General features: G+C 46.1%; 1 protein-coding gene and 1 pseudogene across 1 annotated transcript in view; one reads left to right on the top strand and one right to left on the bottom strand.

Moving 5' to 3' along the window:
- Positions 1–3,190, bottom strand: part of LOC130018164 (F-box/LRR-repeat protein 4-like) — a 140,069-nt pseudogene extending 136,879 nt beyond the window's left edge.
- Positions 3,191–5,530: 2,340 nt separating this feature from the next.
- Positions 5,531–26,459, top strand: part of MARCHF11 (membrane associated ring-CH-type finger 11) — a 147,800-nt gene continuing 126,871 nt past the window's right edge. Inside the window, exons 1-3 of the mRNA XM_056108965.1 lie at positions 5,531–5,708; positions 6,384–6,736; positions 7,856–8,011. Of these exons, the coding sequence (XP_055964940.1) occupies positions 5,531–5,708; positions 6,384–6,736; positions 7,856–8,011 (687 nt within the window). The remainder of the gene's footprint in view (positions 5,709–6,383; positions 6,737–7,855; positions 8,012–26,459) is intronic.

Genomic DNA, 26,459 nt, shown 5'->3' with positions numbered 1-26,459 from the left:
TATTGTTTTATTTTTGTTTAGGGGTCGTACCTTGTGGTGCTCAGGGCTTCTGGCTTACTTCAGGTTTTGTGCTCAGGGATCATTTCCGTTGGGGCTCTGGAGACCATCTGGGGTTTTCCTGGGATTGAATCCAGATTGGTAGCATGCACTGCTCTACTGTCTCTCCAAGGCCTCTGTACCATGTCTTAAATACAGAAGCTTGTTTATAACGAGCCTAGAACTGATTGCCTGAATTATTCACATACGTGCTGAATAAATGCTACTAGGCATGGAAGGGCTGGGGTACAGCAATGAATAAGAAGGAATCAAGAGCCACCGGAAGTTGTTGAGGGAATAAGCAACCAAATCTACACCATATTGTAAAGATATAATATCGAGCGATCCAACAGCATGAGAAAGCACAAAACCTGGAAAGGGCTAGTGTTAAAATGGGAGCAGATAAAAGTGGTCTATAGACCAAACATGACTGCCACTCAATGCCTCTCTGGCAAAACACAGTACCCAAAAGAAGAGAGAGAGAACAGGGAGGAATGCCCTGCCACAGCGGCAGGGTGGGACGGGGGGGGGGGATGGGGGGGTGGAAGGGATGCTAGGACCCGTGGTGGGGGAGGATGGGCACTGGTGGAGGGATGAGTACTTGATCATTGTATAACTGAAACCCAAGCACAAAAATTTATAAGTCTATAAGTGTACTTCATGGTGTTTTACTAATAAAAATAATGATAAAAATTTAAAAAAAATGGGAGCAGAGATTATGTCAGACAGGAAGGTAGAGCAAGGCCTCCCGGCGGAGAGCTGAGTGAGGCAAAGGGGAACGGGAAGGAGAGTGGAAGATAGCTGCATTGGGGACTAGTAAGGTCATCGTGGTGGAAATGAATAACCTTAGAGTTGGGGTCGGGGATATCTTCCGAGAGGTTGCCTGGTTGACACTGAATTCCAATGTGAAATAGTGATGCTTAACTTCTGCATGGCCGAGTCTGGCAAGCTACCTATGACATACTGGATATGCCAAAAACAATAATGGGCCTCATTCCCCTGACCCTGAAGTCTCCGATACAGCAGCATTGGGAAAGTCAAATAAGGAGAGGCTGCTAAAATCTCAGGGTTGGGACAAATGGAGACATTACTGGTGTCAGCTCGAGTAAATCAATGAACAACAGGATGACAGTGATACAGTGATAACTTCTGAGATGGTGTGACAGGAAGCAACTGTGGGTTCTGTTCAGGGATGACCTTACATTCTGACAGGCTTAACTGAACTGCTTTGGGGGTGGATCTAAGCCAGAAAGAGGTGGGAGGAGGGTATTTTGAGACTTGGTGAGCTGGGACATGGGTGTGGAGGTGAAAGTGTGTTGGAGTCTGGGGAAGGAGCAAGCTTGAGGGCATTGTTTGCTTTTGGATTGACCACGTCAGGCATCTAAGTAGCACTGTGGCATTGTAGCACTGTCCTCCTGTTGTACATCCATTTGCTCGAGTGGGCACCAGTAACGTCTCCATTGTGAGACTTGTTGTTACTCTGTTTGGCATATCGAATTCACCACGGGGAGCTTGCCAGGCTCCGCCATGCGGGCAGGATACTCTTGGTAGTTTGCTGGACTCTCCAAGAGGGACGGAGGATTCAGACCTGGGTTAGCTGCGTGTAAGGCAAGTGCCCTACGCACTGTGCTATTAATCCAGTCCAGGTATCTAAGGAGAGAAGTTGAAGAGGCTGACACGGGAATCTAGAGTTGAATGAAGAGGTTGAAAAAGGAGGCAAGTTGTGGCGTGTGCTGCTGTGGAAACGGCTCTGCTTCTGTTCACCAACAGAGTTAAACTGCATCAGGTACTTGCACTCCAGATTATGTTTCATTCTCCTGAAAGAATCACACTTCCTTCCACACAACATAACCTTATTGTTTATGAGTTTTTCATTTATTTTCTCTTACTTGAAAGCATGAGAATTCCGCGCATTGTACTCCGTGACATAGAGTGTACCCTGAAGGTGTACCTGAACAATGCTGGCACATCTCTGAAAGCTAAACTGAAAAGAACCGAAAAGCAACTTTATAAAGCTCTTCAGGCAGAGACTGGAGAAATAGTACAGTTGGGAGGGCATTTGCCTGGCATGTGGCCAACTGGGGTTCCGTCCCTGACATCCCAAGTTTCCCCAAGCACCCTCAGGCATATTTACTGAGTGCAGAGTCACGAGGAACCCCTGACCACTTCAGTGTGTGGTCCCAAAACAAAACAAAACAAAACAAAAACTTTTCAGGCAAAACCTCTTACTGTTATCCCTCCTACTGGAGGGTGTATGAAGGTCAACCCAACTCACAACTTCAAGGTCATCCTGAATCCCGTTGGACCAAGGACAGTAAAATTCCTCTGTAAAATTTCTTTGTAAAATTCCTGATGTGATGTCGGGTGATATCTCAAGGATGTGGTCACTAAGGAAGTGCAAGGAGGCTATTTCCAAATGCCCATTAATATCAAAGAATTTTGGGGACACACTCGTGTGGGCCCTTGTCACCTCTCTCCTTCATTGTCCGATGCAACTCCAGCAAGCCCCAGTGTTGATAAGAATATTCGCACCTTCATAATGAATGAAAGAGAGTTCAGAGTGATAACACAGCGGGTAGGGCAGCCTACCCAGGTTCGATTCCCAGCATCCCATAGGGTCCCCCGAGCACCTCCATAAGTAATTCCTGAGTGTATAAGCCAGGAATAACCTCTGTGCATCGCTGGGTGTGACCCAAAAAGAAAAAAAAATAATGAAAGACCTTTTTCAGAAAAGGGGACATTTTGCTGTGTGTGGCCAGGCAAGGTGGGACAGGGGCAGAGAGAGGGGGACACAGGAAAGGAGACTTTTCAAGCACCCGTTTATTATTGACGTCTTTCTCATTTGTGTAGGTGGAAGCAGGTTGGATCAGCCTTTGCCCAAATGAACAATTTACTCTAGCCCTTGTTCCTTTTTTTTTTTTTGAGGGGTGGGAGTCACACCCAACAGCCCTCCTGGCTTACTCCTTGCTCTGCACTCAGTCCTGGCAGGGCTCAAGGGGCCCTATGTGATGCCAAGGGTCAAACCCAGGTTGGATGTGTGCAAGGCACATGCCTCACCTGCTGCACCATCCTCTTCTTCCGTACCTTGGGTAACGCCTGGCAGCAACCGGATGACTCCGTCTCCAAGGCTGCCCTGCAGGTGCTCTTTCGCCATTGCCTGGGTCTCTTATCATCTCTTTGGCTTAGTGGTTCATTCCTTGTCCCCTCACCTCACCCCTGCTCTCTACTTTTACAGCAGAAGGTACAATCAAGATGACAAATGTGCTTTTTTTAAAAATATGTATTTTTTATTTATTTCAAATTTAAATTTCAAATTAACAGAATGTTTTGCCCAAGAGCAACTGTTATTTGGTAAAATGTGGTTCCCACTTGACATATTTAAAGATCCTTTTTTAAAAAAAAAATTTTATTAATGAAACACCATGAGGTACAGTTGTAGACTTTAAAATTTTTGTGCTTGGGTTTCAGTTATACAATGATCGAGTACCCATCCCTCCACCAGGGCCCATTCTCCACCACCACTGACCCTAGTATCCCTCCCACCCCCCTCTGTGGCAGGGCATTCCCTTTTGTTCTCTCTCTCCTTTTGGGTGTTGTGGTCTGCAAAAGAGGCACTGAGTGGCAACCATGTTCAGTCTATAGTCTACTTTCAACATGCATCTCCATCCTGGGAGGATCCTCCCAACACCTTTTATTTGGTGCTCCCTTCTCTATCTGAGCTGCCTTTCCCCCCTAGCGTGTGTGGCTGGCCTCCAAGCCATGGAGTAACCTCCTGGTACTTATCTCGGCTATTCTTGGGTATTAGTCTCCTATTTTGTTTCTTTATGTTCCCCAGATAAATGCAATCTTCCTATGTCTGTCCTTCTCTTTCTGACTCATTTCGCTTAGCATGATACTTTCCCTATAGTACCACTTGCATGTAAATTTCATGACTTCATCTTTTCTAACAGCTACATAGTACTCCATTGTGTAGATGTACCAAAGTTTCTTTAACCAGTCATCTGTTCTTGGGCACTCAGGTTTTTATTTTTTTCCAGATTCTGGCTCTTTGTAAACAGTGCGGCAATGAACAAACAAGTGTAGATGTCACTCCGACTATACTTTTTTGCCTCTCTGGGATATATTCCCAGGAGTGCTATTGCTGGATCAAATGGGAGCTCACAAATGTGCTTTTTGATGCCCCATGAAGACTTATAGAATTAACTGACGATGACGGACAGGACGGCTTTGTTGGTCACAGAAGTTGGAGAATGTTTTTATGTGGCTACTCACCGTATCAAGAAATGTGAATTTTCTCCTCCCGCAGTTTATTTTTCAGGCAGAATCAGCTGGAAGAACGGTGGCTGCTTCATCCACCTGACTTTGCCCCTGAGTCATTCTGCATTGTTTATATGGAACACAGCTTTCCTTCTGTCCTTCAAATAGGAACTCTGCTTTATCACACCTGCTAAGAATTTGCTGGCCATAAACCTGATTATGTAATTTTTATTTATTCATTTTTATAACTTTCAGGATGAAAGCTTATGATTGCCTTACGACCAGGACAATATACAAACTTGTGCAATGTCATCTGATGGGTGATGATGACTGAAAAGGAAAGCCTGTCTCCAATCACATTTCTCCAATGTCAGGGAGGACTGTTCCAAAAATGAACCTGCTGTCTGCCACTCCACTGCCCTAAACAAGCTGGGGACTAGGTACTAGAAGAGATTGGGGGGAAGTATTCCACGTAGGAGCCTTGTGGCTGTGCACTCTTAATTTTTTTCCCTTTTTTAAAATTACCTTTTTTCTCTGCTTTTCTAACCAAAGTCACCTCTGCCCAAAGAGCTGGGGCTTTTCTTTCTCAAATAAACAATCAGATATAACTCTCAACATCAAAATTCCTAATGGGAAATTGAAACTGGTAGTTTATCTCAGCGCTTTCAGATCATCATCTATTAAAGGAGGCAGCAGAGAGGCGTAGGGAGGAAAAAAAAACCATCCGCTCTTTCAGCTAGAAAACCTGCCTGGAGTCCGGAGCTCCAAAGTTCTTTGTTCATAGTCCTGTGACCTTGAACCGGTAACTTTGTCCCTCTGATCCTGGGTGCACGACTACGAAGGGCAGCCAAGAATCCGGGCCCCAAGTGCGAGGCAAGTAGTTCGGAAGATGTTTAATTGTCACACAAGAAGGAAAAAAAAATCACTGCTTCGGAAAGACACATTGCAGTATCTCCACCCAGCGCTTCAGGATGCTCCACGGATTTGCAAATGAGTGCACTTCCACGATTTTGCACCTAGTTTATTTCCAAAAAAAAAACCCCAAAATGGGACAAAACAAAATAATCGAGGGACTGTGGCCCAGCCTGAAGATAAGTCCCCCCAAGGTTTCCCCCAAGCTGAGAAAATCAATGACTGGGATGGAGGATGAGGGGGGCGCGCAAACCCCAGGGGCGAACTAGCCGCTCCTCTTCCGCTCATGGACCAAGAAGTCGGGGCTGAGCAAGGATGAAACGAGATGCTCGGTTCCGCGCCGGGAACTACTCCGGGAGACTTAGAAGGAGACTCAGAATTTGCAAAGCCACCGGCCACTCACTGCAGGCGGGGAGGGCTGCGGAGGGCGCGGGGAGGACCCCGGAGTCAAAGTCGGACCCTGGGAGGACCCCGGGGTGCAAAGACTCCCGCTTTGAGACCTGGTGTGTGTGTGTGGGTGGGGGGATCGGGAGGAGAGCGGGTGCCCTTGAGGGAGGAGGCTGGGAGGAGAGCGCCGGGTGGACAGCAATGCGGGCCGGTACGCTGCCCACGGTCGGCGCCCTTCCCCGCGCGCCCCGCGGCTGCTGCCTCGCGCGCGCCCCCCGCGGGGTGTAGGGCCACCGCGCCGGGACCCGCCCCCCGCCAACGGCCCCGGGACCCCGCGCCCTCCCGCACTCACGCGAGCCGCAGCGCCGCGCACCCGGGAGCGGGCCGGAGTGGGGGTGGGGGACGCGCCCCGGAGCCGACGTGCGCGGCCGGGGGCGGGGACGCCGCTGCCCACGCTCCCCCACCCCCGGCGCTCCCGTCCCGCCGGGTCCGCGCCGCCCCCGCCGCTCGGGGTGCGCGCCCGCCCCCTCCCCGGAACGCCCCCCGCCCCCGCCGCGCCGCTCCGCCCCCTCCCCGCGGAACCCCGGCCGCCTCCAGTGCCGCCGGGCGCACGGCTCGGGGAGCAGCCGCCGCCGCCGCCGCCGCCCCGCGACCCTCCCGGCGCCCCCCGCCCCCCGGAGGCCCCGCGCCCCCGCCCCGCCCCCGCCGGCGGCGCCCGCGCCCCGTGCCCGCGCCGGCCAGGAGGGCGGCGGCCGCAGCACCATGAGCTCGGAGGGCGGCCCGGGCGGCAGCCGGCCCCGCGGGGGGGACCCCCGGGACCCCGAGCCGCCGCCGGCCCCCGCGCCCCCCCGCGCCCCCCGAGCGCGCCGCGGGGCCGGACGAGCCGCCGGGCGCCGAGCCCGCGCCCCCGCCGCCTCCGTCCGGCGCCCAGGACCGCCCGGGGGCCGGCGACTCCGGGCCGGGTCCCGGGCCGGAGGGTGGCCGGGGCGGGGGCGAGGGCGAGCGGCGGGGCGCGGGCGAGCAGCCCGAGACGCGCTCCGTGTGCAGCAGCCGCAGCAGCAGCAGCGGCGGCGGCGGCGAGCGGCGCGCCGGGTACCAGCATCACCAGCCCATCTGCAAGATCTGCTTCCAGGGCGCCGAGCAGGTGAGGCCGCGGGACCGTCAGCACCACGGACAGCGCCCGCCCCGCCCGCCGCGCGTCCCGGGAGCCCCTGGGGAGGCCGGGCGGACGTCCCGGGAGCCGGAGCGCCTGGTCGTTCCTCGGGCGCTTTCCCCCGCCCTCCCCGCTGCAGCCCCTTCCCTGGCTTGGCACGGACCCGTTCCTCGGGTCCTCGAGAGACGGCGTCCTGAGCGCGTGTTTTGTGGATTGCAAAATCGGGTTTGGGTTGCTTCTGCAAGCCTTCCCCCTCCCGGATAAGCGGACCCCCAGGGTAGACTTGCTTGGAGTACCAATTTGGGAGTGAGTTACAGCAGCGCTTGAAAAGGCAGGATCTCTTCTTATTGGGGCAGATTGGGGGGACCGTTTCCTAGGGAAAAGCGGCTTTCCGTGTTCACCGGAGAAACGAAATACGTTTTTGACCTTGTCGAAGGCTGCCCAGCCTGGAAGGTACTTTGTGTTTACTAGAAACACGATTCGGAGATGGTTAGAGTCCATTAGAGAGGCGCATGCAAAGTTCCACGCGGGCAGTCCTGGAGAAGGCAAGATAATATAATATGTCTCGCAAAATGTGTGGTCTGAGGAAACATTTAGGTTGAATATTTTGAAAAGTAAGGAAGTTGCATAAGAATATGCAGGCTTTCAGGAATACAGTGGCCCGAGTCAATATTTATGATGTTACATTTAGAAAAAAAAATAAAAGCATAATGCTATTGCAGGCTCCTTCCTGGGACGCAGTGCAATTCTTCCTTAGCAATGATTAAGAATAACTGCAGAGGAAATGCATCTGACCATCCACTTAAAAGTTATTAAAGAGATTTAATAGTCCAGCTTTCCCCCAAGGGCATTGGGAGCTATATCTTTGCAGACATCTTGTATGTTGGTAGAACATTTATGTCATAACTCTAAGCACTATCTTAGAAATAGTTTTCAGACTTTAGTTTCATTCCCATCAGAGTTATAAAAAATTAATTTCCTTTTCTCAAGAGTTGAATGCTATTGTCTGCTTCTGGGTAAACGTCTTTGAAAGGAAGGGAAGCAGGAGTCAGATTTTCGGACAATCAAGATGCGAACATTAATATTCATACTGGGCTGTTTTCTGTTCAGGGGGAGCTGTTGAATCCTTGCCGGTGTGACGGGTCAGTTCGCTATACACATCAGCTGTGCCTCCTGAAGTGGATCAGCGAGAGAGGCTCTTGGACTTGTGAACTGTGCTGTTACCGCTACCATGTCATAGCCATTAAAATGAAACAGCCTTGCCAGGTAACTTCCTGAAATGCCTCCTCCATCCTTCAGAATAGCTTTATTTCGTACCAGATCACAGTAGTTCAGTTACTGCCAAGAAGTGGTACCTGTACTATTTTTTAAACTATGTTAGGCAAATCACAGCAAAACAAAAACAAAAAACCAGGTTGTGCAATTTGTGATGTGCTTTAGAAGGCTCTGACATTGTTTGAGGATGTTTTATTTCCATGGGTTCCTTTATTCTTGTATTTATAGATGAAATTATACCCATCTTTGTTTCTGAAAAGATCATTTGGTAAACTGTCTAAAATCCAATGGCAGCCTTTTTTTTTTACTAATTAGACATGTTAGTTAGTTTTAGCAGTATTTTATGAATTTAGAGGCCTGGGTTGGGTCTGTTTCTGAAAGTAAATGTAAGTAAAGCCAAATTTCACTAGTCTGGAAACTTTGGTTGAAATTGTTCAACAATCTTTTAACCTAGTCAGGTTTTATTTTTTCATAAGAAGTTTTCCTTTAGGGTTAAACTTTAGCTACATTTATTTGTTACTGTGTTCAACTACTTAGTGAATAACAAAGTATTTCCCAAAGTTGTTCTCAATAACACTACCGAAACCCTATCATTAAACTTTTGGTATGTAATCACCTGATAGCACAGCCCCTAAAAACCGACAAATGCCCTTGGGAAAGTAGTGTTTTGAATTTTTAATAGTGAAACTGATTCACGAATTTGACTAGACTGGTGGAATTTGACATATAAAGCATTGTGCATGGCACTTTCTTTAAACCAGTGCAAAATGACATGTAACTGATAAGTCTGGGAATGAGGTGGGGATGAAGTTAGACAGACACATAAGAGTAGGGTAAAAAGCAGGAGGTTAAAAGAAAAGAGAGAATGAAAAGAAGCAGAAGAGAAAGAATTGAAAGGTTTGGGCAAGAAAGTATTCTAAGTTAGTTTTTCCTATTTTTTTCTTTTTGGAGGAGGATCACACCCAACAGTGTGCCCAGGTTTAACCTCTGGCTCTGTGCTCCAGAATCTTCCTGCAGAGCTCAGGGGACCACAGGGGATACCAGAGATCAAATCCGGCTTGACTATGTACAAGGCAAGCACCCTACCCATTGTACTATTGCTCTGGCCCCATGGGTTTTTTTTTTATCTACTATTAAATTTAGCTTGCCTTGAGCAATATAAAACAGGTGAAATCGTTAGTGTGTGCAGAATAAACCCATCAGCTGATTTACTACTGCATTCATCATTTAACTTTTGTAGCTTTTAATTTTTTTTATCCTTCATGGAGTTTGCCATTAATTTACATCCCTGGGAGTTGCCTTTTAAGGCATGATTATCAAGCCTGAGATAGAAATATAAATTTTCTCAAGCTGACTTAAGGCTTAGAAATAATTGGGAGAGAAGACTAACGACTGTGGATGAGAATATGATCGTGTAGAGATGGACACAGGCCTGGCACATATCCGCAGGACTTCTAATTGATGGAGCTACTTGGACATCAACTGAAGGATCTGTCATAGTTGTCTTGAGAAAAGCAGGTTGAAACGTGTCTGCCAACAGAATATGAGTCATATAGTTGGGTGTACAATGCTCTTCTGAATAGAAATATGTGGAGATGACAAATGAGAGCTTTGGGAGCCTAGCGAAAAATTTCATGAGAAGCTCTGTGGTTAGGACCTTTCAGAGCTAAATTTGAATGCTAAGTATTTAAGAAAAAACTTAGAGTTTCTATTTATTCACTCATTCAGGAGAGTGAATATTGAAGTTAGGAGCAGTTTCTTGTTATCATTTAAAAACACAAGAGAAAAAGGGCTGGGGCCAAAAAAAAAAAAAAACACTGTTTATGCATTCTAGTCCTGGAGTAAAATTGATTACTATGGTGATTTTTTGACCTCATGAAAAAAATCATTCAGTAATTATTTTTTTAAATAAATAAGCTCCCAAAGTGTGAACTGATAGGAAACCAAACCAAAATATAAAGCTATCATATCCTCCCAACTCACACAGTATTATTACTAATGTGTTTAGGATGGATTTTATGACATAGGCCCAAACTATCCTGACTGACAACCTCTTTGTTGGTTGCCATGAACTACAGAATAGTTTTCAGAAACAAAGTGAAGATGAGTGTGATAATGGTTACCCAGAGCATTCAGAACATGGCTTTTCAGGACATGTACATCCATATAAAACTCAAGTTTCTTAGCAAAAAGAAAACTCCCTGCTGAGCCTCCCCAACATGTGGATTCATATACCTTAGAAATAGTTAAGTCTCAGATTAAGTTTGAGTGTTTTGGGTATTTCTAAGTGACTGGCCCACATCCTGAACATTTATTCTGAATTTTGAATTTTTTCCTTGCTGGAGTGAAATCAATTAGGTTTACTATCTATCACAGTCACCCCTTTAATGGCCTGGAAGAGATTCATTTTTTCATGGTATAGCATGTAATATATAGGTATACAAGTGGAGAACAAGTGTGACATTGCTCCCCCCGCCCCCGCCCTCCTCCACTCCTTTATTCTATGCAGATCCATTTGATGACCATGAGAGTCAGGTTCCTTGGTGTAGAACAGAATAGATGGATTAAGAATTCTACTGAGAACATTTCCTGAACACTTCTTCTGTGCCAGGCATACTCTAAATGTTTTACTTGCACGATACTAATATTTAGTCTTTATAATACATTCATGAGGTCAGGGGCTAGTCTAATTCCTCCCCATACAAAGGGAAACTGAAGCATGGTAATGTTTAGTAACTTTGACCAGGTAAATAGTAAAAGGCAAAGTCAGAATTCAGACTTAGTTACTTGTCCTGGAAGCCCGTACTCTTGGTCACCATGCTCCCTAATGGAGAGAGTTTTTCTCAACTGTCAGCATGGCCACCCTCATATTTCTGGATATGTTGCAAGTTTTCCTGTGTAATGTGAGTCAAGTCGGAGTGAGTTTGTTTGTCCCTTGGTCTTAAAGATGATCTTGATCATCTCTTGCTGCGCAGTAGACTTTAGATGGTTTCTCTCGGACCCAGACATGGGCTTGGGTGAGGCTGTTTCCAAGGCCCTGTTCCATCAGAGAGTGTGCGGTGTGGAGTGGATTTGACTGACCTGGAGCCACGCAGCTGGTTGAACTCATTTGGCTTGTTCTTCGCGTGGCTGCTGACAGGAAGCACAGTGGGGTCTTAGCCGCTGCTTCACTTCTCTCTCCACTGGGACTCCTCGCAATACAGAGGTTGTGTTGCAGAAGCTTGGGAAGGAAAGTGTACATCTTTCCAGGCCCATCCCTGAATGTGACCTGGTCTCTTGTTTGCCACATTTTCTTGTTAAAGCAGATCTCTGCACCAACTCAGATTTAAGAGGAGGGAAAATAGATTTTACCTCCAAGTCTTTTCTTTTTTTTTTTTTAATTTTTGTTAGTGAAATACCATGAGGTACAGTTGTAGATTTACAAATTTTTGTGCATGGGTTTCGATTATACAATGATCAAGTACCCATCCCTCCACCAGTGCCCATTTTTCACCACCATGGATAATATCCCTCCCACCCCCATCCCCCCCATCCCACCCTGCCTCTGTGGCAGGGCATTTCCCCTTGTTCTCTCTCTCTCCTTTTGGGTGTTGTGGTCTGCAAAAGAGGCATTGAGTGGCAATCATGTTCGGTCCATAGTCTACTTTCAGCATGTATCTCCCCTCCTGGGAGGATCCTCCAAACACTCTTTATTTGGTGCTCCCTTCTCTATCTGAGCTGCCCTTTCCCTTAGAGTGCCCAGCTGGCCTCTAAGCCATGGAATAATCCTCCTAGTACTGATCATGGCTATTCTTGGGTATTAATCTCCTATTTGTTTCTTTATGTCCCCCAGATGAATACAGTCTTTCTATGTCTATCCCTCTCTTTCTGACTCATTTCGCTTAGCATGATACTTTCCATGTGGTACCACTTATATGTGGGCTGGAGCGATAGCACAGCGGTAGGGCGCTTGCCTTACAAGCGGCCAACATGGCTGACCCAAGTTCAATTCCTCCGCCCCTCTCGGAGAGCCTGGCAAGCTACCGAGAGTATCTCGCCCCCACAGCAGAGCCTGGCAAGCTATCCGTGACGTATTTGATATGCCAAACACAGTAACAACAAGTCTCATGATGGAGACGTTACTGGGCCCTCTCGAGCAAATCGATGAACAACAGGAGGACCATGACCGTGACATACACCACTTGTATGTAAAATTCATGATTTCATCTTTTCTAACAGCTACATAGTACTACTCCATTGTGTAGATGTACCAAAGTTTCTTTTCTTTAATAGACACTGGCTACCCACCCCAGGAGACAGTTTCTAGCTTGACCCTGTCACCCCACCTCTGGCTGCTGTCTCGGTCAGTATTGGGTCCATGAGTCAGCAAGGCCACTGTAACTTCTCTTCCTGGACTCAGAAGCAGGCAAAGGAAAACAAATAAAAAAAATAAAATTGCACAGGGAGATTGAGTCCGTTGTGTTGTGGAGCTTAATGTACAACATGCTCAAGAATTTTCAGAAATGATTATTACCATCATGTGCCAGCTGGTGCTCGGAGTGACAAAGCGATAGAGAAGATAAGGGAACCCCTCGCCAGGAAGCAGGTGTGTGAGGAAGGATAAAGACGCTGCATAAGCCGGAAACTTCGGTTGTGCTTGTTTTTCTCATCGAGATTTGACTACTTTGAAAATTCGGGGCTGGACCTCCTTTATTCATTGGAGTTCAGTGATACTCAGCAGCATGACCCAATCGAGAGCATATGTATCCTCGACTGTATATTTAAACCATAATTACAGTATCATTAGCAGTGGGAGTTAATTAAGACATTCAAAGTCATTAACATGCATTTACCTTCCTACCTACTTACAGAATTCATTTTATTGATTAACATATTCAACATGATGCATTAATGATATTTTAAGACTAAAAACTAATTCTGCTCTGAATCTTATCATATGGCATAAAGTTAATGGCATCTGGGAACATTTGAGATCCAATTGAGTTTGATTTTGTGACATTTCAAGCTAATTTTCTATATCATGTTTGTGAATGCTCTCTGTAGCTGTCTGAGGACCATGCGTGTTTGAAGAGATAACCTTAACTAGATAAAGCACCGTAGGGGAAACTTCAAATACTCTAAGAGACAGACGTTGTAGTGCTGAAGTAGGGAAAGAGATCTTGCAAAGGTGAGGCAATAGCTACATTACCTTGTAGTAATGTATTGCAAAAAGTTACTTAATTCTCTGTGCCTTAGTCTTTCATCTTTAAGAGATAATAATGATGCCTATTTGGGATGTTCGTCTTGATCGTTAAGTATGTAATGTAGAGTATTTAGAACAGTCTCACACAGAATGGTGCATTTTAGTGGTGGCTCCCAATGCTTTGGCTTTTTCCCCTTAGCTCACAGATGGGGGCGTGCTGTGACCAACACAGTACTCACAGCCTGTTTGTCTGTCTCTTGTCACTAAAGTGACCTTTAATGACTCTGTTCCTCCACGTTTGCCCCTAGCTTTTCACTCCCTGTTTTGTCTGGTCGTACCTAGCTTCCTTTTCTGAATTAGTCTGTTATTGTAAAAAACAAATGAAAAGAGACTTTTGAAAACCAGGAGGAATGAGATATAATGACCCCAGCACACAGGAGCACAGGCCTCCCTGATGATCCACATGAAGGGTCTGCCCTGGACCCTGCTCCTGTTCAGAGTGGGCAGAGGCTCTTGCAGGTGCCCAGGCACTGAGCAGCACCTTTCAGCATGACCAGCACCCATGGGTGCTGGGTTGATGCTTCGAAGTTCCTTTTTGGATAGAGGATGTGTGAGTAGCCCTAGAAAACAAAAGGTAAGGGTATGTGTGTGTGGGGGGTGTCAGTTGGACAGAGGTAGATCAGTCATGGGAAATAGTGATCATCAGTTTTCCCTTCCTTTTCTGTTACCCAGAAAACCATAGGAAAGGAAGAGTAAGAGGAAAGGAATAGGGCAGGGATGGAGACTTAACTGTGGCATGTACCTTGTGGGTTAGTATTTGGTCCCTGATCATTACTAGTAGTGGCTGTGACATTTGTACTTATTAAAGGTAAGGTAAAGGTAAAGGCCCTCCCGTTGATCATCAATTTGCTCGAGCGGGCCCAGTAACGTCTCCATTGGAGAGGGCTGGAGCGATAGCACAGCGGGTAGGGCGTTTGCCTTACACGCGGCCAACATGGCCGACCCGAGTTCGATTCCTCCGCCCCTCTCGGAGAGCCCGGCAAGCTACCGAGAGTATTCGATATGCCAGACACAGTAACAACAAAGTCTCCAATGGAGACGTTACTGGGCCCGCTCGAGCAAATCGACAAAATCGACCTAAATTTTAGCCATTGTACTTATTGATTTTTCTAAATACTTAGAACATGCTGTCCACGGCTGCTCAGAAATGCAGACAGAAATGCTCGGAGTCTCCAATGAAGGAGAATCAGTTGAGACTATTTTTCGCTTTTATCCACATTGTCAAGATCCCAGGGTTTATCATGATCATTTTGAATGAGACAGGAACTTGGCACCAGGTCGGCTCATCTTGGCTATTGTCCTAAGGTCTAGCTTCTGAACGGATGTATAAAGTGTTTTGAAGTATTTAACGAGCTTCTGGAGGACCCTGCCATCATCATTTTCCAAAATGGGATTCTGTCTGGAAGGGGGTATTTCCACCTTCAGAAATCATGTGGTCTTTCTTACCATGCAGCAGACAAACTACTATGTATTTGAAATGCTGACAAATGATCAAAGAAAATTGATTGTGAGCTTTGGCTGTGAGTGAAGTCGATCTCAGAGCATGAACTTCAGCAGCTTTGCACGTGACTACATGGATTGTGACCATTCAAGGATTGTGCACTTTGTGGGTGGAACCTGCCTGCCGACTCACAACCCCGTTAGTGGGTTGGACCATCTTTTTAATTTGCCTTCTCTCTGCTGTCTTCCTAACATTCTCTGTGGGACTAGTAATAGCTAATAGCAAGCCAGGGTAAAACTTTTTTATTACCATGCCCAAATAGCTGAGGAATAATGTGTAAACGTAATCCTTAAATGCATATACTGGCTTATTTTATAGGTAATCAAAATGTTGAAATAAACTAAGGTCACATCACCAGGAAATTTTTTCACCTCCGAAATTATTTTTGTTTCATGCTTATAAATGGTCCAAACACGTGGACCCTCATTTTGCTCCATAGAGCAAGCAGATTTATGATTTTCTACTGAACAAAAAAGAAATAGACATTGTATCCTACTACTGTCCCAGATGTACCGTGTAGCCCCTGTGTTGTGAGTGTCTAATTTGTTTTAAAGCTTGATGCTTCTGAGATGGTGGTAAGAAGAGAGAATGATATGGGCATTGTTCAGGTGCTGGCTTCCGTTCTTCCTTTCTTTGTCCTTTCATCTTCTTTGGTTCTGTTTTGGGGCCACACCCAGCAGCGCTCAGAGCTTACTCCTGGTGTTCTCAGAGGCCCCTCTCTGGTGCTGAGAATCAAACCCAGGTTGGCCACCTGCAAGGCAAGCACCTTCCCTGCTGTACTCTCTCTTTGGCCTCCTCTCATTCATTTTTTGCCCTTTCCTGTCCCTTTGTTGTTGTGGTGACTTTGTTGTTGCGGACTTGGGGGTGGGTGACACATACCTGATTGTGCTGCTTGCCCAGTTAGGAGTGTTGTATTGCAGAAATGGAAGAGATCCAGCCGACCACCTACTTTTTTGTAACCCTAACCCAAACCTTAAACTTAACCCCGAACCTCTAACCCCAACCCTACCCTAACCCTAACTCTAATCCTAATTTTTTCTGGTGGTCCTTGGCATAAGAAACTGCAGTGAAGCTGGGCTTATGCCTCCCTTGTGGGATAGTGCTGGAGATTGGACCCGTGGCTGGATGCCCACAAGGCAGGCACTCGACTACTGAGTTCCAAGCCCAGAGCTTGTTGCTTGTTTTCAGTGTCAGCGAGAGAGAACTGAGAAGGTTGATGTCATCCCTATGAGTGATAGTCTCCAGAGCTTTCTTTTTCAAGAGACATCTGCTTTTCTGCTCTTAGTATATTAGGTATATGCTATTGGTATCAATAGTCAACTTTAGAATATTAAGTGCCTCCGGCTTCTTTAGTCTATTTCCACATTGACTCCTTTCTCCTCTTTGCTCTCTGCCCCTGTAACTCCACTTCCTGTAGATGAAAGCCCCTTCCACTGGATGGAGCTGGGCGGACTATCAATCAAAGCAAGTTAGGGCAACTAGAAAATTTGGTAGGGTCCGAGTGGGAGAACCTTGCTGTGCGTCCAACATATGTTCACTTAAGAACACTTATCTTGTTATTGAAACCAGACCTCAGCACATCTTTGAAGCAGAGGGCTGTGTGTATTTGAGGCAGGAAAGGTGCTGTAGTTCCAGTACAGTGTTACTGGTATTTGAATTTTACTGTTACATCAGTTTGTTGAGAAATAACATCCTGATACCCCTCCTCCAATAATTTAAAATTTAAAGGTGCTGGAGAAAGAATAGAGTATATTGGGTGCTTGTCTTGCATGCAGCTGACTCGGGTTCGATCCCAGTACTCCACGTGTGCCCCTGAGCGCCGCCAGGAGTGATCCCTGAATGAAGAGCCAAGAATAAGCCCTGAGCACCCACGCATGTAGCCCACCTGCCTCCCCCAATTTAGGAATTCATGGGCTATGAAAAGGTAGGTGGCTAGCTGGATTTCTCCCGCCTCAAGATTTTGTGGTAGAGGCTGGAGCAATAGCACAGTGGGTAGGGCATTTGCCTTGCACACGGCCGACCGGGGTTCGATTCCCAGCATCTCACATGGTCCTCTGAGCACTGCCAGGAGTAACTCCTGAGTGTAAAGCCAGGAATAACGCCTGTGCATCACCAGATGTGACCCAAAAAATGAAAAAAAAAAAGAAAAAGAAAAAGAAAAAAAAAGATTTGTGGTAGTCTGTCAGCCTTTATTGAAATGGGCTTAGGTGTTTTCTTATCTCCTAGAACATTAGGCAGTGAAGTGTATTTTAACATTTATATGTTTCTTTGTGACTCTGAGTGGAAATTATTGTAAACTTCTATTCTTTAAAAAATAGTGACACTGTAGCTCTGCAATTTTTAAAAACTTTTGCACACATAATTTTAGGATTTATTTTCTTAAGTCTTTAAACAAAGTTTTAAGATTTGACAAAATCATTTTGCCTCAAGCCTACACATGACAGTGTTTAACAACTAGGATATTCCTCTGTTACTTTTTATTTTATTTTATTTTTGCTCTTTTGGGTCACACCCAGCGATGCTCAGGGGTTACTCCTAGCTCTGCACTCAGGAATTATGCATGGAGGTGCTTGGGGGACCATATGGGATGCCAGGGATTGAACCTGGGTCAGCTGCATGCAAGGCAAATGCTCTACCCACTGTGCTATCACTCCAACCCCAGCTTGGAAATTTAAGGCTAATTACAATTAAAGTTAATACTTCTTAAGTATTGAGTCATAAAACAGGTTTTTTCCTTCCAAACAATTGTTTTGGTCAGATCAGACACAAATCTTAAATTTCCAGAACTTGTTTTGGTTAAGGTAGGATATCTTGGAATGAGTCTGCAGTATCCCTAATATAGACTATACTTTCTAGTCTCAGTACATTTTGAAATGCATTTGGAAACTGTATTCTCTAGCTCAGAGGTTCCCAGACTTACTTGGTTTACTGCCTTCATTTTGGGAAAAAAATCAGCATCTTCCTGGAAATCTTTTTCTTTCTTCTTGGTTTTGATGGCCATAGCCAGCAGGGCTCAGGGCTTACTCCATGTCTTACTCCTTCCAGCGTACTTCTGACTAGCGTCTTCCCTGCTGTACTTACTATCTCTACAGCAAGGAAACTACCTCCCGCAGGTGAACAAACAGAAAGAACAGAAACACCATCATCTCAGTTGTGCTCTGAACTATCACTACCTACCCCCATCATTTTATTGCCCACCCACCCCTGCCCCATCTCAGGGAGGTATCGCCCATTTGGGAAACAGTGCCTAAACAGATAGGTGTCTGCAGCAAGTTCTCCCACAGTATCTATATAGTCCAACAGGTGTGCGTAGAATATCTCCCCTCAGGCAGGTCTTAAAAGTGATCCTAACAGCCGGTTTTCAACCCCTGAGCCGCGTGGGACGGGCACAGAGGCCCAGCTCTGGGCAACAAAGCTGAACGGCTCCAATTCCAACAGGTACAGCCCGCCCCCAAGGGCCTGGGTTCCTCTCTGGGCACGCGCAGCTAGAAACAGCCCCGAGACAGCCGGTTTTCAACCCCTGAGCCGCGTGGGACGGGCACAGAGGCCCAGCTCTGGGCAACAAAGCTGAACGGCTCCAATTCCAACAGGTACAGCCCGCCCCCAAGGGCCTGGGTTCCTCTCTGGGCACGCGCAGCTAGAAACAGCCCCGAGACAGCCGGTTTTCAACCCCTGAGCCGCGTGGGACGGGCACAGAGGCCCAGCTCTGGGCAACAAAGCTGAACGGCTCCAATTCCAACAGGTACAGCCCGCCCCCAAGGGCCTGGGTTCCTCTCTGGGCACGCGCAGCTAGAAACAGCCCCGAGACAGCCGGTTTTCAACCCCTGAGCCGCGTGGGACGGGCACAGAGGCCCAGCTCTGGGCAACAAAGCTGAACGGCTCCAATTCCAACAGGTACAGCCCGCCCCCAAGGGCCTGGGTTCCTCTCTGGGCACGCGCAGCTAGAAACAGCCCCGAGACAGCCGGTTTTCAACCCCTGAGCCGCGTGGGACGGGCACAGAGGCCCAGCTCTGGGCAACAAAGCTGAACGGCTCCAATTCCAACAGGTACAGCCCGCCCCCAAGGGCCTGGGTTCCTCTCTGGGCACGCGCAGCTAGAAACAGCCCCGAGACAGCCGGTTTTCAACCCCTGAGCCGCGTGGGACGGGCACAGAGGCCCAGCTCTGGGCAACAAAGCTGAACGGCTCCAATTCCAACAGGTACAGCCCGCCCCCAAGGGCCTGGGTTCCTCTCTGGGCACACGCAGCTAGAAACAGCCCCGAGACAGCCGGTTTTCAACCCCTGAGCCGCGTGGGACGGGCACAGAGGCCCAGCTCTGGGCAACAAAGCTGAACGGCTCCAATTCCAACAGGTACAGCCCGCCCCCAAGGGCCTGGGTTCCTCTCTGGGCACGCGCAGCTAGAAACAGCCCCGAGACAGCCGGTTTTCAACCCCTGAGCCGCGTGGGACGGGCACAGAGGCCCAGCTCTGGGCAACAAAGCTGAACGGCTCCAATTCCAACAGGTACAGCCCGCCCCCAAGGGCCTGGGTTCCTCTCTGGGCACGCGCAGCTAGAAACAGCCCCGAGACAGCCGGTTTTCAACCCCTGAGCCGCGTGGGACGGGCACAGAGGCCCAGCTCTGGGCAACAAAGCTGAACAGCTCCAATTCCAACAGGTACAGCCCGCCCCCAAGGGCCTGGGTTCCTCTCTGGGCACGCGCAGCTAGAAACAGCCCCGAGACAGCCGGTTTTCAACCCCTGAGCCGCGTGGGACGGGCACAGAGGCCCAGCTCTGGGCAACAAAGCTGAACGGCTCCAATTCCAACAGGTACAGCCCGCCCCCAAGGGCCTGGGTTCCTCTCTGGGCACGCGCAGCTAGAAACAGCCCCGAGACAGCCGGTTTTCAACCCCTGAGCCGCGTGGGACGGGCACAGAGGCCCAGCTCTGGGCAACAAAGCTGAACGGCTCCAATTCCAAACAGGAGACATTCCCAACTCCTCGCCCAGTGCCAGGGACTCTTTCCGGAGCCGCGGCCGCTAACGCGGCCGCGAAAGATTTTCCCACTACATATGCCATAGGAACCATAAGCTAACTTCTTAGGTGGAAACTTCTCTATTTTAGCTCAGCCACTAGAAATACAGTTGCCAATAACTCATAAGCCTATCTTAACTCACACTGCATATCAAGCAGAATAGTAACACTGAACGTGAAGGACTAAACCACACCTCTCACAATGGTAAAGCAACGCAAAAGCCCACCAAACATTCATATTGAAGAGTCTAGCCCAGATGACACCAACAGTACTGTAGTGTTAGACAACCTCTCTGACAAGGAATTCAGAAGGGAGCTACTTAGGATGCTTAGGGAATTAAAAGAAACAATGGAAACCAATGCCAATAGAAGACAAGAGGATCTGAAGGCAGAAATGAGGAAAATGCAATCAGAAATGTCAGACCTGAAAAATCTCGTAGGCGAATTGAAAAGCTCAGTGGAAGGCCTCAGCAGCAGAGTAACAGCGGCTGAGAACAGAATCAGTGAGCTCGAAGATGAAGTTCAGAGACTCTCCCGAAAAGAGCAGAAAATGGAAAAGAGACTCACAATTCGGGAACAGATGGCAAGAGAAGATCGTGATGAAGCCAAGAGGGGTAACATAAGAATTATTGGAGTCCCAGAGGGACAGGAAGAAAACCTCGATGAAGAAGAAACTGTCAAAGACATCATTGCTACAACATTTCCAGAGCTGAAGAAAACTTGTGACCACATTCAGGAGGCCCGAAGGGTACCAGCTAGAAGAAATCCGAATAAAAATACCCCAAGACACATTCTGATCAAAATGACCAAAACCTTAGACAGAGACAAAATTCTGAAAGCAGCAAGATCGAAGAAAGAAATCTCTTACAAAGGAGCATCCTTAAAATTCACAGCTGATTTTTCTGATGAAACCCTCATGGCCCGAAAACAGTGGTGGGACATAGTAAAAAAACTCAATGAAATAAATGCCTCCCCCAAAATACTTTTCCCAGCAAGACTCTCATTCATAATAGAAGGAACAACACACAGTTTCACAGACAAACAACAGCTCAGGAACTTCATAGACTCAAAACCATGGTTACAAGAACAACTAAATGGGCTACTTTAAGGCAAGAAAGGCCCCTCAAATACACCCAATTTTAACAGAACAATGGGACAAAATCCCATAACAATAATCTCTCTCAATGTCAATGGGCTAAACGCACCAATTAAAAGACATAGAGTGGCAGGATGGATTAGAAAATTGAACCCAACATTCTGCTGCCTGCAAGAAACGCATCTCAATAGTCAAAGCAAACACAGACTCAGAGTCAAAGGCTGGAAAACAATCCTACAGGCAAACAGCTCCCATAAAAAAGCTGGGGTAGCCATCCTTATATCAGACCACATTGATTTCAGAGTGAGGAAGGTCATAAGAGACAGTGAAGGCCATTACTTATTGATCAGAGGATCTGTACAACAGGAAGAACTTACAATAATAAATGTATATGCACCTAATGAGAGACCAGCAAAGTACTTAAAACAACTACTCATAGATTTGGAAAAAGACATCAATAGCAACACAATACTAGTGGGAGACTTCAACACTGCTTTGTCACCTCTTGATAGATCAACCAGACTCAAGCTTAGCAAGGACATACTTCAGTTGAGGGAAACAATGGAAGAAAGGGACTTAGTAGATATATACAGGACACTTCATCCACAAAAAGCTGAATACACATTCTTCTCAAGCGTACATGGAACATTCTCCAAGATAGACCACATGCTGAGCCACAAAACATACCTCCATAAAATTAAGAAGGTAGAGATTGTATCAACAATCTTCTCAGACCATAATGCGCTGAAATTAGAAGTAAATCACACACAAAAACAGAAAACTAAATCAAACACCTGGAAATTAAACAGTGCACTATTGAACAACAAGTGGATTAGACAGGAAATCAAAGAGGAAATCAAAAGATTCCTAGAAACGAATGAAAATGAGAACACGAGTTACCAAAACTTATGGGACACAGCAAAGGCTGTGTTAAGAGGAAAGTTTATAGCTCTACAAGCATTCCTCAGGAAGGAGGAGCGAGCACACATAAGTAACCTAACCTCACAGCTTAAGAGCTTGGAGAAGGACCAAAAAAAGGAGCACAACCCGAACAGGAGAAAGGAAATAATAAAACTCAGAGCAGAGATTAACGAGATGGAAACCCAAAAAACAATACGAAAGATCAATGAAACCAAGAGCTGGTTCTTTGAGAAAATTAACAAGATCGATAAGCCTCTAGCAAAACTCACAAAGAAAGGGAGAGAGAAAACCCTAATAAACCGAATCAGAAATGAAAAGGGGGTCATTACAACAGAAACCACAGAAATTCAGAGGATCCTCAGGGAGTACTTTGAGAAGCTTTATGCCACGGAACATCAAAACCTCGAGGAAATGGATAAATTCCTAGACTCCTACAGACTCCCAAGGCTGAACCAAGAAGACCTGGAATACCTGAACAGACCTATCACCATCAAGGAAATTGAAATGGTAATAAAAAGTCTCCCCAAGCACAAAAGTCCTGGCCCGGATGGATTCACTAGTGAATTCTTCCAAATCTTTAAAGAGGACTTACTCCCAATACTCTTTAAGCTTTTCCACGAAATTGAAATATCAAAAACACTTCCAAACAGTTTCTACGAAGCAAATATCACACTGATACCAAAAGCAGACAGAGATACCACAAAGAAAGAGAATTACAGGCCGATATCCCTGATGAACACAGATGCAAAGATCCTCAACAAACTACTAGCAAATAGAATCCAACTACTCATCAAAAAGATCATACACCATGACCAAGTAGGATTCATCCCAGGGATGCAAGGATGGTTCAACATTCGGAAATCAATCAACATAATCCACCATATCAACAAAAGAAAAGATAAAAAGCATATGATCATATCAATAGATGCAGAGAAAGCATTTGATAAGATCCAGCACCCCTTTATGATGAAAACCCTAGCCAAAATGGGTATAGAGGGGACCTTCCTCAACATAATTAAAGCCATCTACCACAAGCCTACAGCAAGCATCATCCTCAATGGGGAAAAACTGAGAGCCTTCCCTCTAAGATCAGTGACGAGACAGGGATGCCCACTCTCTCCACTGCTGTTCAATATAGTACTGGAAGTACTTGCAATAGCAATTAGGCAGGAAAAAGATATTAAGGGCATTCAGGTAGGAAAGGAAGAAATCAAGCTCTCACTATTCGCAGATGATATGATACTCTACTTAGAGAACCCAATAACTTCCACCAAAAAACTCTTAGAAACAATAGACTCGTACAGTAAAGTTGCAGGTTATAAAATCAATACCCAAAAGTCCATGGCTTTCCTATACGCAAACAGTGAGAGAGAAGAAAGCAACATGAAAAAAACAATCCCATTCACAATTGTGCCCCAGAAAATCAAGTACCTAGGAATCAGCTTAACTAAGGAAGTAAAGGACCTGTACAAAGAAAACTACAAAACGCTACTTCAGGAAATAAAAGAGGACATGAGGAAATGGAAAGATATCCCCTGCTCATGGGTCGGGAGACTTAACATTGTCAAAATGGCAATACTACCGAAAGCATTGTATAAATTCAATGCAATCCCTATAAGGATACCCATGACATTCTTCAAAGAAATGGAGCAAACACTCTTGAAATTTATATGGAACAATAAGCCCCCACGAATAGCTAAAGCAATTCTTGGGAAAAAGAAAATGGGAGGAATCAACCTCCCGAACTTCAAATTGTACTACAAAGCAGTAATAATTAAAACAGCATGGTACTGGAACAAAGGCAGAACTGCAGACCAATGGAACAGGGTTGAATACACTGACATCTCTCCTCAATCATATGCTCATCTAATCTTTGATAAAGGTGCAAGTAATGTGAAGTGGAGTAAGGAAAGCCTCTTTAATAAATTGTGTTGGCATCACTGGACGGCTACATGCAAAAAAATAGGCTCAGAACTCTGCCTAACACCATGTACAAAAGTAAGATCAAAATGGATTAAAGACCTCAACATCAGACCAGAAACCATAAGGTACATTGAAGATAAAGTTGGCAAAACCCTCCATGACATTGAAGCTAATGGTATCTTCAAAGATGCCACGCCACTGGCCGAGCAAGTGAAAACAGAGATAGATAAATGGGACTATCTTAAACTAAGAAGCTTCTGCACCTCCAAAGAAACAGTGACCAAAATACAAAGACAGTCTACAGAATGGGAAAGGATATTCACCGAATACACATCTGACAAGGGGTTGATATCCAGGATATACAAAATACTGGTTAAACTCCACAAGAAGAAAACATCCAACCCCATCCAAAAATGGGGCAATGAAATGAACAGAAACTTTCTCAAAGAAGAAATCCGAATGGCAAAAAAGCACATGAGAAAATGCTCTACATCATTAATCATCAGGGAGATGCAGATCAAAACCACAATGAGATACCATCTCACACCTCAGAGACTGGCCCACATTCAAAAGAACAAAAGCAACCGATGCTGGCGTGGATGTGGCGAGAAGGGGACACTCCTTCACTGTTGGTGGGAATGTCCACTGGTTCAGCCCTTCTGGAAAACAGTATGGACGATTCTCAAAAAATTAGAAATTGAGCTCCCATTTGACCCAGCAATACCACTCCTGGGAATATATCCCAGAGAGGCAAAAATGTATAGTCGAAGTGACATCTGCACTTGTTTGTTCATTGCAGCCCTCTTTACAATAGCCAGGAACTGGAAGAAACCTGAATGCCCAAGAACAGATGACTGGTTAAAGAAACTTTGGTACATCTACACAATGGAGTACTATGTAGCTCTTAGAAAAGATGAAGTCATGAAATTTACATACAAGTGGTACAATATGGAAAGTATCATGCTAAGCGAAATGAGTCAGAAAGAGAGGGATAGACATAGAAAGATTGCATTCATCTGGGGGATATAAAGTAACGAAGTATGAGATTAATACCCAAGAATAGCTGAGATCAGCACCAGGAGGATTACTCCATAACTTAGAGGCCAGCCGGGTATCCTAGAGGAAAGGGCTATTCAGATAGAGAAGGGAGCACCAAATAAAGGATGTTTGGAGGATCCTCCCAGGAGGGGAGATGCATGTCGAAAGTAGACTATGGACTGAACATGTTTGCCACTCAATGCCTCTTTTGCAGACCACAACACCCAAAAGGAGAGAGAGAACACAGGGGATTGCCCTGCCACAGAGACGGGGGGATGGGGGGATGGGGGTGGGAGGGATATTATCCATGGTGGTGGAAAATGGGCACTGGTGGAGGGATGGGTATCTGATCATTGTATAATTGAAACCAAAGCACAAAAAATTGTAAATCTACAACTTTAAAAAAAATAAAATAAAATAAAGGGGGAAAAAAAAAAAAAAAATAAAATTCAGTTTTTGGTTTTTAAAAAAAAAAAAAAAAAAAAAAAAAAAAAAAAAAAAGTGATCCTAGTCTAATTTGCCTGGTGTTTCCAAGCATCTCTTCTAGGAGGGCATATATAACAGTGCCTGGAATCGACTGTGACACTAGTCATGTAAGAGCGCTCACCCTAACTTGGACAGCTCACTCTAGCTTGAGATTTACTCTCCTAGTTGTTCTCCTTTGAGGGGCATACAGTGACTATTTGTGCTGTGAATGAGTGAATGAACGAAATAGTGAAGGGAGGAGTGGCTGTCTTCTTCAGGTGAACAGAATAAGAGGTGAGCTTGTCTGCAGTGAGCATTTCTCTTCAGGAAATCGGATTTCATTCTGGGCTCATATATTAGCCCTTGACTTACCAGGTGTTAATGTGACCACACATTCTGAGAGTAATCTTCTAATACTCCCACACCCTTTGGTCAGTCTGGGCACATCTGTTTAGGTTTTCAGATCCTCAGAAAAGTGTGGAGTCTATTTTTCAAAGCCTAGGATAAAAAAAAAACTTTCTAGTGAGCCATATCTGCTCTTTTCAGAAATTAAAATGTCATGAAAAAAAGAGTCAGAGAAAGTGGAGTCACCCATGTGTGGCTCATATGCTTTCTCGAGGGTGTCACTGGTTGAAAGATTTGATCCAGCATTGGTTCAGAGAATTTGAATGATCTGTTGGCAATTTGACCAGATGGTCCTGGGTATAGACGAGCTGCTCGGAACGTCAACTGGCGTCATCATTTTGGTGTGAAATCAACCTGCAAACTGACTGAAAACAAGGTTTCTTCTTTAGATTTGCATCTGTACAGTTGTCACTTTTTTTTTTCTTTTCGGGTCACACCCAGCAATGCACAGGGGCCATTCCTGCCGCTGCGCTCAGGAATTATTCCTGGTGTGCTTGGGGAACCATATGGGATGCTGGCGATTGAACCCGGGTCATCTGCGTTCAAGGCAAACGCTCTTCCCTCTGTTGCTATCGATTCTGCCCCAGTCACATGGTTTTAAAAGTGCCTTTTCATTGGTAAATACAGTACTCAGACCCAGGGAGAAGCGCTTTGGGAGGACGGATCCTTTCCTTGTGGCTCACTGCCTGCTTTACCTGGGTGTGTGGCTTTGCTGGGCTGTAAACGCTGTTTGCTCAGGGGGTGGGAGCAGAGGCAGTGCAGGCTTCTTCTATTTCGGGCCCTGCTCAGAGTAGAACGGGTTGATTTCCAGGGCAGAGTGAGAGTGCTTCTGACCCTTT

Source organism: Sorex fumeus, unplaced genomic scaffold, assembly GCF_029834395.1.
Source record: "Sorex fumeus unplaced genomic scaffold, SorFum_2.1 ptg000240l, whole genome shotgun sequence".
In the NCBI taxonomy this organism is placed as follows: Eukaryota; Metazoa; Chordata; class Mammalia; order Eulipotyphla; family Soricidae; genus Sorex; species Sorex fumeus.
The sequence above is the reverse complement of the archived record's forward strand: the minus strand, read 5'-3'. Positions and strand labels throughout refer to the sequence as shown.